Source organism: Physeter macrocephalus, chromosome 9 (genome assembly GCF_002837175.3).
Source record: "Physeter macrocephalus isolate SW-GA chromosome 9, ASM283717v5, whole genome shotgun sequence".
NCBI classification, from domain to species: Eukaryota; Metazoa; Chordata; class Mammalia; order Artiodactyla; family Physeteridae; genus Physeter; species Physeter macrocephalus.
The window spans coordinates 4,632,430-4,645,826 of NC_041222.1; the positions used below are offsets into that span (position 1 = coordinate 4,632,430).

The following is a 13,397-nucleotide window of genomic DNA, read 5'->3' on the forward strand; positions in this document are numbered from 1 at the left end:
TTGTATGTAGGACCCACAGTTACCACGAAGAAGAAGAAGACATAGACAAAGCAAAGGAACAAAGAAAGGAGGACGAAGAAGAGCTTCAGCTATCGGATTGGTTTAATCCACAGTAAGAAAAGAAGCATCGCCCCAAGTCCAGTAAATCCATAGCTCAGCAGTGGCGGGGGGGGGCTGCATAGGCAACAGTGCCATGGAGAACGTTCCTGACTGAGGAGGCAGAGTCTTAGCATCTATTAGACCTTGAAAACAGATTAGATGAGAAACTGAGAGGCTGGATATTTTGACTTAATGCTTGATCAACAACTACAGTGGTTCTGACAGCAGTTAGCCAGTGGCAGCAAATGAATCACAAAATACTGGGGCTGGAAGTGTTCTTACAGGCCACGGGGTGTTGTGGAAAGCCACAGAATCTAGAGTCAGAGCAAGAAAATTCTGTGATTCGGTTAACTCATCTGTAGAATGGTGATCCAGAATCTCATAGGGCCATGCACGCATTCTTTAACATACAACAAATGTTTATCAAACACCTATGATATGCTAGCTGGTGTTTTTCAGACTACCAGTCACTGCCCATTACTGTGTTCAGAAGTTAGCTGAATGGGTTAAAAACAGCTTTAAAAAAAATTGAAATCAAATAGAAAATCAGAAGGTATCACATGAAGTAAGGATAGATATTGTTTAGTGGAATTTTTGCTTCCGTATATATGTGTATGTGCATATGTGTTTGTGACAGAAGATGTATTTCTCACTATGAGGCATGGTCAGAAATTCTGTGCTAGACATTGTGTTAGGCACAGGAGACAGTAGAAATCAATCAGTATGGTTATATTCAAGAAGTTCACAGTCCTGTAGGGGCACTAGGTGTGCAACTAGTATTTGCCATGATTGGTAAGGAGGTGTGATCAACCTGACTTAGAAGGATGCAGTGTGGGGGTAACGAGGTAGGAGCTGTCCGGGATGACCGTGAGGCCTGAGAGACTGGTGGGTGGTGGTGCCATTGACCAGGAAAGGGTCTGTTAGTGGTGGTGGGGGCGTGAGGGGCAATGAGCTCAACTGGGGATGTATGTGGATTCAGGTACTTGTGGGGCATCTGGACAGAGATTCACAGGGTGCCTGTCTTGGTCATTCAGGCTGCTATAACAAAATACCATAGACTGGATGGCTTATAAACAGCAAACATATATTTTGTACAGTTCTGGAGGCTGGGAAGTCCAAGATCAAGGCCCAAGAAGATGTGGTGTCTGATGAGGACCCACTTCCTAATGTAGACACGGTCATCTTCTCACTGTTTTCTCACGTGGTAGAAGGGAAGAGGGAACTCTCTGGGGTCTCTTTTCTAAGGGCACTAATTCCATTCATGAGGGTTCCACCCTCATGACCTAATCACCTCCCTAAGGCCCCACCCGCTAATACCATCATGTATGGGGTTAGGTTTCAACACATGAATTTTGGGGGGACACAATAGTCAGTCTATAGCAGTGCCCCTAAGTGTGGCAGAAGATATGTAGTAGAGATGTAGGAAGAGGAGCCATCAGAGTACAGGTGGCAATGGGATCTGCAGGCCTGGATGAGGCCACCAGGTGGATGTCTGACATCAGCATTTAAAGGGCCAGTGGAGGAAGAGACGTCTGAAAAGGAGCAGGAGCGGCTGTAGAGGTAGGAGGAGGATCAGGGGAGAGTAGTGTCTATTCCAGCATGAGGGGTCTTGGGCTCTGGAAAGACTGAACATGTTCTGGCAAGTTCTCTTATTGTTTTGGGATAAGGGATCCATGTCAGTGTGAAAGGATGGGGAATTTTGGCCTCCCATGTGTCATTTGAAGAGCTGGACAATGACATAGGGTAGCCATCTATGAGATGCTAAACCATTCCTGGAAATGTAAGAATATGGAGGCACCGTAGCTTTGACAAGCTCCTTAGACGTGTGTCGGGGGGTGGTGAGACACCCCTGCCCCCGTGCCCTGCGCCAAGGGCCAGCTAGATGAGCTAGAGATGGTCGCCAAGCTCCCTTCAAAGGAGGGCGGCACACTTTTACTGTGGTACTTGTGCTTTGCGGAGTGGGACTTGGGAGGCGGGGCCGGGGCTGAATTACTGGGGTCAGAGAAGAGGAACAGCTCACAGCCACCAGCTGTCACTCTCTCCACTCTCCCCCACGCACGGCTCAGTTTCTCCTCCAAACAACTGGCGAGCAGATATTTAAAGAATATTGATTTGTAGTGACACCACATTTAAGCCTTCTCAGGAACTAAAGTATATTTCTTGCATAACTGAATGAAAGATGAACAATTGAATTAACAAACAAATATCTTTATAGAAATGTATCCTTTTCTGTAAACTGTCTGAAACATCTTAGTATACTGTGTATACATTTTTACATCAATATCACTTACTCTCTGTATCATCACAACCTCTTAATTTTCCGCCTACTTCTCTCATCTCCCTTCTCAGTCTCCTTAATTGGGGCCTCTCCCTCTTCCCAGCCATCACATATTAGTTTCTGGAGGTTGAGTCCAGTATCCTCATCTCTTTTCTTTTATACCATCTTCCAATGTGCTCTCACCCATTTCCACGGCATTAGACACCATCCATGGGAGAATGACACCCACATTTGTATCTTTAGTCCAAAGGTTTTCCCTGATCCCCTGCTTGTGTCTGACTGCCTGCCTGACACCTCCGTGTGTCTCACGTGACCCAGATGGAGTTCTTGCTTCTACTCCACCCTCATTCTTCTCATTCCCCATCTCAAGCCAGAGTCCAGGAGTCCTCTCTGATTCCTCCTTCATCCTTTCCTTCATCCATCCCACAGTCTAATGCATTTACATGTTCTGTTAATTCTTCCCCCATCATCTCCTTCTCGCCATCCCACAGCCACCACCCTTGTTCACGTCACCATCAGCTCTTGGCTACGTGCTGCTGCCTGGAAGGAGTCCAGTAAATAACACGTTGTATGCATTCCACACCTGTTTTGAGCTGCTACACGATTCATAGAACTTTAATACTCCCTCTTCCCCATTCTTGGGGACCACAATGTACCCATAAATAAGTACACAGAATGTAAAAGCTACCAATTACCTAGCTAGGTGTGTGTTTGGGTTATGGAGGCCCTTTTATTTTGTGGGAAACCTTTAGCCTGTACTGGTGGAACCCCACAAGCTGAAGTAACACAGTGGGTGCCCTGCTTGGAAAGAAGGCATTTGGGCAGTTTCCCGTCTTTCCTGGTACTTTTTCCTCCTTTTAGAGCCCCATCTTGGTAACCTTGGACATCTTTTGCTCGTACACATGTGTGGTTTGCCTGCTGTCACTTGTCTTTTTTTTTTTTCAGGGTGGGGTGGGATGGGGTCTGAGCAGAGGTTCATCCAGAAAGCTGATCTCGATCATTTTCCCACCCCATCTTCCTCCCCATGGCCTGCGTTTTCAGCCTGTCATCTGGCTTCCTAGTCAGGGTCGCTGACATGTTGGAATTGCCAGTGGAATTTAATAATTAACAGCTGGGAAATAGAACATTTTAATTTTTAATGAAACGTTAATTTTAATATTACTGCTTTTTTTTTTTTTTTTTTTTCCCGCTCAAAGGACTCTTCCCAGCCACGTAAACAAACTGGACACTGGTGTCCTGACTCAGTCTTTTTAGAAGGTGTAGACTGAGTGGTTGTGCAGTGGAGGAGCATGTGGTAGACCACCTGTCAGGACTGTGAGACTCTCAAGGGGTAGGACAGGTGTCATTCCTCTGATCTCCGTGCTCAGCTCTGGGCCTGGCACAGAGCAGAGACTTAGCAGATGTGCATGGTGGGGCTGAGGGCCCTGGTCTGCCCCTCCTGTTGATGAAATGGCTAAAGATGCAGTTCCCTTCTCCTTCTCGCCTACCCCTGCTTTCTTTATTTGTGAACCGGGTGAGGACAGCACCCGCTCTAGAAGGTAGTTGTGAGGATTCAATGAGAGAATGAAAGTCAAGGACAGCCCCTGCACCCAGAAGTATTAAATAAGAATACCGTCCTTTCCTCCTTTTTCTCTTCCTCTTTCTCTTCCTTTTCTTAAAAATAATATTACCAGCTTGCCAGATGTTCAACTCACGCATGGCTGCATGGCTTAGCTGATGGGCTGGGACAGAACTGCTAAGAGATCCTTGACAGGCAATGGATGAGGTGACAATGCATGGGAGGGTTTATGTTCAGAAACATTGGTTATAGAATGATAAGCCGTGTGTGTGTGTGTGTGTGTGTGTGTGTGTGTGTGTGTGTGTGTTGGTTTGAAATCCAGTCATTCAACAAAAGCTGGGAGTTTTATGTGACTAAAAGCATCACATAAGCTTCTAAAAACAAAACAGAAAAAACTCATCATTTCTCATTCTGCACTGATAAAAAACGCTGAAGTAGTAAGTTGAGTGGAAATGATCGACAAACCTGTGTTTCAACCCCAGTTCATCAGCCTAGCAAATAAATATGCAATATAAGAAGCAATAGATATAGTGGTTCAGAGCACAGACTACAGAGTCAGGTTATCTGGGTTCAAATCCCAGCTTGGCTCCTTACTAGCTGTGTGACCTCAGACAAGTTATTTAACTGCTCCGTGGTGCAGTTTCCTCATTGTTAAAATGGGACTCAAAATAGTACGTACCTCTGAAGGGTGAAGCCCTTGGTACTGTGCCTGGTTCCATAGGAAGTGTCCAGGGTGTGTTAGTTACATCATTAGCTGTTTGGCCTTGGACATGTTAACAAGCCTTTCTGAGCCTTGGTTTTCTTATCTGTACCATGAACATAATACATGGCAGGGCTTTTGCAAGGACTACATGAGAAAGTGTATGTGAAAGTGTCTCACACAGGGTGGTGCAGAGTCCAAAATAGCTTCTTTCGTAATGGAAGGAAACCAAGAGCAGCTCTCCCTGTGCAGCCGTGCAGCCATGCATCTGTCTTACCCGGGGTGGGAGGGCAGAGCTGGGGTGCGGTTTGAGACTCCAGACAAGATGGGGAGGGCCGCGAGAGCAGCCTGGCAGTGTCCCTCCCCATCTCTGGAGGAGATCACTGTGTGGGGAAGACGGAAGCAGCCCTGAAGCAGGGCACAGGGCAGGGGTGGGAGGGCTGAGTCAGCTCCACAATCGGAGTGCAGAGCTTGGGGACCGAGGGACAGGAGGCATGAGTGAGACTCTGCTGGGGGTTGGGTTTGGCAGGGGGTGACCCAGCCTTGCCCAGCCTCACTGGAAAAACTCAGCTTCGCCCATGGGGGTTGAGTCTAAATGACTGTGTTTCAGTTGCTACTTCCCAACAGGCACGTGCAGTCACTTCCAGAGCAAATGGGGCACGGAGCTGAGTCTCCGCCATCCCACTCCCATCCCCCCACCCCACCTCGGGCTGGACCCCAGCTGCTACTCAGCCTTTCTGCATTTACTCTTCAGTTTGGTGTTTTGTCGTTGCTCTTACGTTGTTTCCTGTGTTTGTGTTGGCTTTGCCAAGTCCCTTTCAAGTGTTCTGAGTGCAGAGAACATCCTCCCCTCCCACCTCCCCCAGCTTTGTGCCTTTAGTAAAGAGGCCACTTGGTCTGAGAGAGGTCGGAGCAAGAGCCCCAGCCTGCAGGGTCCCTTCTTTCCTGGGTGACTGTCTCCTTGTGTGTCAAATGAACGAGAAACACCAGAACCCCCTTAGTCTGGGGCCCTTTTTGCCCTATAACCAGGTTCCAACCCAGGGATCCCCTTCTAGCAAAAGGCAAATTGAAACAGCGGCTTCTTCCTCTTTCAGCTCTCATGGCACTCTCTGGTCCCCCTGCATCAAGCACTAGGGCTTTCTCAGGGTCACATGGCACCCACAAGGATGAAGAACACCCAGAGATGCCACTGGCAGCTTAGGAAGGGGCTGGGGAGACAGCAGGAGAGATTTAGGAGGAAGATGAGGACAAGGAAAGCAGGAAGGTGGGTGGGGGACGGAGGGTTTGAGTTGTACAGGTAAGGTCCCCACAGGGTCCCCCAATGCAGCCCTCAGAGACACCTGGGCCAGGGTCTCCTGTCCCTCACCCAGAAGACGATGCAAATGTCATACCACCAGCCGACTGTTTGAGGTTAAACTACAGTCGGGATTCAAGGACAGTCACCATAAGCCACGGCTGACCCGTTTTCCCTCAGACCGTCTCTGCCCTACCTTAAAAGCCATCCTGATTCATGGACTCTGTTTTGTCACCAGTAAACGCCCAGAGGTTGTGACCATGACCGGATGGAAGGCGCCGGTGGTGTGGGAAGGCACCTACAACAGAGCTATCCTAGAAAATTATTATGCCAAACAGAAAATTACCGTGGGCTTGACGGTTTTTGCTGTCGGAAGGTAGGTGTTGCCAATAAAACTGACTTTAACTTTTTCTTGTTCCACTGTCAGAAGGTTGGCGAGGGGCCCCCGGGGCGTACGGAGGCTGTTCGTGACGTGTCTGAATTATTAGACAGGAGAATGGAGTAATAGGACCATTTCAGGCTCATTTCTGCTGAGGCCCCAAAAGGCTGAGAACAAGACAGTGATCGGGGAGTCGACAACTTCCCACCTCAGTGAGGGCCTCGGTTGCAGGTAAGAATGTCTGCTGCACCCACTGAGCCCGGAGTCTGCAGCACGCCCACAGCCGCCTCTGCCCTGACCTCCACAGCTCTCTGGAAATTCCAAAAATGCCAGCTGTTAGACAGCCCAAATGGGCGTCATTGTTTCTCCTACGCTCTCAAGACCCCGGACCAAGGACCAGGGAGAGAAATGACCTAAGTGCGGTGGTTTTCCACATCAGCATGGCTGACCACTCCTCCGTGGGTTCCTGGGCTGCTTCCTGCCCCATTCGTCCTGGAGGCTTTGGCCCCAGGAGATTTGGCTGGTCAGAACTTCCTCTTCAGAGGTTGGCTAGGTTCCTGTTTCAGCTTCCATTTCCTTGTTTAGAACATTTCTCCCCAAACTGCAATCATTCTTACTTAAAAGTAGTAGTAATCTTAGTTTAAAATACAATATAACCCATTTTGTGCTTTGGAAGATTTTTTTTTTTTCCAAAACAAAATTAAAAGTTCACTTTTCCTATTAGCCTCCACCCCGCCCCCCCCCCCCCAACCCGCCATGGGCCTTCCCATCTGTACCTTTTCCAAAAGCCACGTGGAAAGTTGACCTCTCGCCTATACAAAGAGAGGTGAAGGCCCAGGATGATCTGAGTGAAGATCTGAGCGTTCTCCCGAGACCTCCAACCCAGAGCCCAGAAGCCATTGCCATCACCGTACTGATCAAGTCCTAATGTCACTGAATGTGCTGATCCCAGGGGCCTAGGCGGCATCTCTAATTGAGAAGGGTGACTGGAGTTTTGACATTTTTACTAGAAGAATCTGTACTGTTATGAGTCGGAAGCAGATGCTCAGCTCACCCTATCCTTTGGTACGAGAGGGGACAAGCCAGCCACACTGCTGACTGATTTAATCCTGATGTTTCTAAAAAGAACAGAATGTTGCCAGAGGCTCCACAATGGTTTCTGCCATCTCCTTGCAGCTTCTCAGAACTAAACTGTAAATCGCATATCCTGGTGAAATCCATGTGCTGTCCGCTCGGGGGCATGGGAGGACTGTTTGTACTCAGTGGCAATTAATCCTCCCAAGAGTGGATTTGGACTTTTAGGAGGTATGATGTTTGGTTTGTTTTCAAATAACAATGCACTGAGCCAACCGCAGTGCTTTCATCTCTAAACAATGTTAAACCTCACAAAGGCCCCCTCCCTTCCCCTGGGATTGTCTCCCAGGCTTCAGGATGCAATAGATTGTTCTTAAAGTTCCAGAGTATGGAAGAATTTCCTGGCCACCAGCCCCAGAGCCATGTTGAAGTCCCTCTTTATATTCTCTCCATTTAAAGAATCAATACTGTCAACACTGGGGTTTCCAGAGACCAATATTAAAAGCACAGTTTATTTTTGTAGTAACAAAAGGGAATCCAAGCAGCAACCAAAAAGCAAAAAGAAGTGCCAGTTATTATTACTCACAAAACACCATAATTGGCCGTTACTGTGATCAGCAAATTACACTTATTCCACATTCACTGAGCGTGAGTCTGGGGCTGGCATGAGTTGTGTTAAGCCAACCAACTACTCCTTCCCCTTCTCTGTCATCCCCATGGCTTTCAGGATAGCGTGTAGCTTGGCTTACAGAAGACACGAACATGATGTTCTGTTTTGTTTCGTTTTAATTTATTTATTTAATTTTATTTTTGGCTGTGCTGGGTCTTTGGTGCTGCGTGCGGCCTTTCTCTAGTTGGCGGCGAGCGGGGGCTACTTTGTTGTTGTGCGCGGGCTTCTCATTGCTGTGGCTTCTCTTGTTGCGGAGCACGGGCTCTAGGCGCGTGGGCTTCAGTAGTTGTGGCACGCAGGCTCAGTAGTTGTGGCACATGGGCTTAGTTGCCCCACGGCATGTGGGATCTTCCCAGACCAGGGATCGAACCGGTGTCTCCTGCATTGGCAGGCGGATTCTCAACCACTGCACCACCAGGGAAGTCCCACACATGATGTTTTTTGAATGAATAAGTAAATAGCTAAAATACCACTGCACATCTATTAGAATAACCCAAATCCAAACCACTGACAACACCAACTGCTGGCGAAAATGTGGAGCAAGAGGAGCTCTTATTCACTGCTGGTGAGAGTGCAAAATGGTAGAGCCACTTTGGAAGACAGTTTGGCAGATTCTTACAAAACTAAACATACTTTTATCATACGGTCCAGCAATTGCACTCCTTGGCGTTTACCCAAAAAAGTGAAACTTTATGTCCACACAAAAACTTGCATACAGATGTTTATAGCAGCTTTATTCATAATTGCCAAAACTTGGAAGTAACTAAGATGTCCTTTAGGAGGTGAATGGATCAATAACCTGTGGCACATCCAGATGGTGGAATATTATCAGTGCAAAAAAAACCAAAAATTATCAAGGCTTGAGAAGACATGGAGGAACCTTAAATGCACATTACTAAGTAAAAGAAACCAATCTGAAAAGACTACATACTGTACAATTTCAACTATATGACATTCTGGAAAAGGCAAAACTATGGAGAAAGTAAAAAGATCAGTAGTTACCAGGGGTTGGAGTGGGGAAATGGATGAATAGGCATAACACAGAATTTTTAGGGCAGTGAAAATACTCTGTATAATACCATACATAATGAAAGATACCTGTCATTATATATTTGTCCAAACCCATAGAATGTAAACTGTGGACTTAGCCTGATAATGATGTGTCAATGTGGGTTCATCGACTGCAATGCATATGCCATCCTGGTGCTGGACGTTGATATTGGGGAAGCTGTGGGAGGGACAGGGGAGCGGGGGGGCATATGGGAACTCTGCAATTTCAGCCCAATTTTGCTGTGAGCCTAAACATGCTCTAAAAAATAAAATCTATTTTTAAAAAAAGAAATGAGATCGTTAAAGTAAGGTTAAATCAGAGCTTGTTTGCTCTGGTATTGGGATGGGTCTTACAATGGCGGTATCTGGTCAATGGATGGGTGTTTGGGGTGACCAGAGGGAAATTCACAGGGTGAATGTGTAATATGGAAGGATATCCATGTCCCGTAACCCATTCTCTGGGTCCCAGAGAAGGATAAGAGAGTGGCGATGGTTAGACTTAATGCATCCCCAGAGGACCCAAGGGCCATGTCACCCTTGCATCTAGTAGGGCAATAGCAACATTGGAGTATACGTTGGGGTTTTCAAGGGAGGCCTAAGAACTAGTGCCCCCTGATGTTGACTGAAGGGTACAAACCTGCAGTTATCAGATGAACAAGTTCTGGGGATCTAACATACAGCATGGTGATTATCGTTAATAATATTGTATTATATACTTGAAAACTGTTCAGGGAATAAATCTCAAATCTTCTTGCCACAAAAAAGAAATGGTAATTATGTGATGTGATGGAGGTGTTAACTAATGCTACAGTGGTAATCATTTTGTAATATATGTGCACCAAGTCAACACTTGGCACACGTTAAACTTACACAATGATATATGTCAATTATATCTCAATAAAGCAGGAACAAAAAAGAACTAGTACCCCCTCTGCCTGCCCAAAGTCTAAATCAACTGATAAATAAGACAAGGGGCTAAGTAAGGCAGGTGGTAGTGAATATCACCTTCATTACAGTTAAAGCTGACACTGGGGAATGTGGCTTATATCTGAAGGCCCTGGGCCTCCTAATGTTGAACCACAGAATTAGAAAGACTTGGAAAAAAAGAAAAAAGAAAAAAAAAAAAAAAAAAAAAAAAGAAAGACTTGGGCATCCAGGCATCTACAGCACAAGAAACTGCAAGCCTCTGGTTGTGGGAGCAGGGCCTGTACCACTAAGCTACCAGTACAAGGCCCAGAGCAGTTGAGGACACATGTGCTTTCCCCCTGGCCGGCTTCCAAGAGTGAGAGAGGAGGGGGCGGGGCTGGGCCTGCCCAGTCACCCTTCGAGAATCATCAGTCAGGTAAGTCACTCCACCTCCCCAAAGCTGAGTGACTGGATGGTGGAGAGTGGCCAGGAACGTCCCTCTGTGTGAAAGCACTTGTCTGGGATGGGGGAAAAAATAATTCCTTTCCTAAACTGCAAAATACAGACAAGATGATGAGACTAGCATGTCGCCTCCTGCAGAAATCCTAGAGGTTACGTTTATCCCATTCTTCTTTGTTTCAGATACATTGAGCATTACTTGGAGGAGTTCTTAACATCTGCTAATAAGTACTTCATGGTTGGCCACAGAGTCATATTTTACATCATGGTGGATGACGTCTCCAGGATGCCTTTGATAGAGCTGGGTCCTCTGCGTTCCTTCAAAGTGTTTGAGATCAGGCCTGAGAAGAGGTGGCAGGACATCAGCATGATGCGCATGAAGACCATCGGGGAGCACATTGTGACCCACATCCGGCATGAGGTCGACTTCCTCTTCTGCATGGACGTGGACCAGGTCTTCCAAGACACCTTTGGGCTGGAGACCCTGGGCCAGTCTGTGGCTCAGCTACAGGCCTGGTGGTACAAGGCAGATCCTGACGAGTTCACCTACGAGAGGCGGAAAGAGTCCGCAGCGTATATTCCGTTTGGCCAGGGGGATTTTTATTACCATGCGGCCATTTTTGGGGGAACACCCACTCAGGTCCTAAACATCACCCAGGAGTGCTTCAGGGGAATCCTTCAGGACAAGAAAAATGACATAGAAGCCGAGTGGCATGATGAAAGCCATCTGAACAAGTATTTCCTTCTCAACAAACCCACTAAAATCTTATCCCCAGAATACTGCTGGGATTATCATATAGGCCTGCCTTCAGATATTAAGCTTGTCAAGATATCTTGGCAGACAAAAGAATATAATTTGGTTAGAAATAACGTCTGACTTTAAATTGTGCCGGTAGGTTTCTGAATTTGAGAGAGTATTATTCTGGCTACTTCTTCAGAAAAGTAACACTTAATTTTAACTTAAAGAAAAATACTAACAAAACACCAACACAGCAAGTACGTATTATTCCTCCTTGCAACTTCAATTGTAATATGGGAGAATGAACCTATGGTAATCAGATGTAAATTCCTAGTGATTTCTTATTTTTTCTGGGTTGGGGGGATACACTATCAGCTAAACCAAAAAAAAAAAAAAAAAAAGAAAATTGTCACGGGCAAAGAAAAAGCCAGAAACACTCTACATGCGTCAGTTGACCTACCAGAGAAAAGTATGCATAGGGAAGTGTTTGGCAACAAGATACAGTTGTGAGCAGTTGTCCTCTTGATTTCAGTGTCTTCCTGTCTCTGCTGAGTCTAAAGCAACAGAGTTGCTTGGCAAACAGGAGAACTCTTAGTAGGACACAGTTAACTTTGGCAACCCTCAAGTGGTTTCAACAGCAGAGTACTTCAGGCCATTTGTAGTCCATGTCCTTTTCTTATCAGGACGTTGTTTGGCTTCCGTGCAAAGACTGGTCAAGACTCCCGGTGGATATCGTAGTGACAAATGTTGGGAGTCACAGGGAATCTGATGAGCCAGTGGGTGATCAGCATGAAATGAAAACAAAGCCTCAAAGTAAGTTTGCCATGAAATAGCAAAGACAGAGTAGAAAGACAGGGGGCTGATCACTGTGGGGGCAATGCCACCTCTGAGGGGAACAGGGCATGGGGTTGGCACATAAATACAGCAGCATGGAGCCAGGAGCTGAATGGGAGGCAATGCGGGTGGTCTCCAGTCTCCTCAACCGTTATGACACCAAGAGAAGTATTGTCTTAGAAGATGCTTCTTGTTTTAGCCAAGTCATATTCGGTCCACCATGCTCTGGAACTTGAGTCTTCAAATCCTTGGCCAGAGGAAGTGGGTAGTGTCTGAGTAGACAAAGACCTGCAGGGGACTGAAGAGGCTTGCAAGGGGTTACGTTTCCCAGACCTGGGCTTCAGGACAGTCAGTCATCAGCAAATCCTGCCACCACCTGCTCTAACCCTCAGCCCATCATGCCCCAACTTGGAGGGCTGACATCAAGGAACCTCTTGTTTTTCCCCTGCCCCATCTGCACTACTGAAGTGTAACAACCAGATGTGTATAATAAAACAGTTCATTGATTTTATATCAAAAGTAGAGGGGATGGCAATGGTAGACCCAGTCTTCGGGACTGAACAGCTTAACATTCAATTCCTTTCTCTAAGAGAAGCTATGAAATCTTACATATTATTTAAAGTTAAGCAATTCAATGTAAAGGAAGTTAGGAGGCAACATTTACATATGCAGACACGTTTATATTTTGCTTGTGTTCCAGTTTAGGTCACTGGTTTCCATTTTCAAGTAATTTACTTGAAGAGCCATTGCACTGGCTTGATGTTCAGCACCTTGGGCTTCTTTGATAAAATCAAACCTCCATTTTCACTACTGTTTCACTGTGCCTCCTAGTCTTCAATTCTTGCCAAGAATTTTCACAACCCAGCGAAACAAAACAAAACCAACAAAAATCCTGAAGAGGTGCCCTTGTAAAAGAAAAAGGAGATTGCAGGTCAGTTAGGACTCTTGCTTCTCTATAACAAGTTTTCTGGGATCCATTCTGGAGTAGGGAGAGTTCATGGTTTAAGTCCCAAAGCAAAGAAATGATCTATCCTCAAAGATTAAAGGACTGATGTTTCCTTTTGAAGGAATCTTGATTTTTTTTAAATTCACTTAAAGTTAAATTCCAAATGGACAAACTCAAGATGTTATTAATAGTTCGGTATTAAATAAATAAAATTCCTGATTTACAATTGAATAAATTATTTTCTCAGTATATTCTGGTCCAGTCATGTAGTGTGCATTTTCTCCCAAAGATGTTCAGAATTGTCAGTTGCAGAATTTTAAATACTTAGACTCGAAATAGTCCTTGTGTCCTTCTAAAAATTTGTCCACTGTTACAAAGATAGAAAGAACATGGTTGAGATTTGCTAACTTT

General features: G+C 45.9%; 1 protein-coding gene across 8 annotated transcripts in view; it reads left to right on the plus strand.

Annotated features, from left to right (window-relative positions):
• Nucleotides 1-13,196, plus strand: part of GGTA1 (glycoprotein alpha-galactosyltransferase 1 (inactive)) — a 65,960-nt gene extending 52,764 nt beyond the window's left edge. For 7 of the 8 annotated variants that reach the window (XM_024126184.3, XM_055086993.1, XM_055086992.1 and 4 more), the window contains 3 exons: nucleotides 11-112; nucleotides 6,168-6,305; nucleotides 10,651-13,194. In XM_024126184.3, the coding sequence (XP_023981952.1) occupies nucleotides 11-112; nucleotides 6,168-6,305; nucleotides 10,651-11,344 (934 nt within the window). In that variant the 3' untranslated portion in view covers nucleotides 11,345-13,194. Of the gene's footprint in view, nucleotides 1-10; nucleotides 113-6,167; nucleotides 6,306-10,650 lie in introns of all 8 variants that reach the window. The other variant, XM_024126181.3, reaches the window with a different exon arrangement.
• The last annotated feature ends 201 nt before the right edge of the window (nucleotides 13,197-13,397 follow it).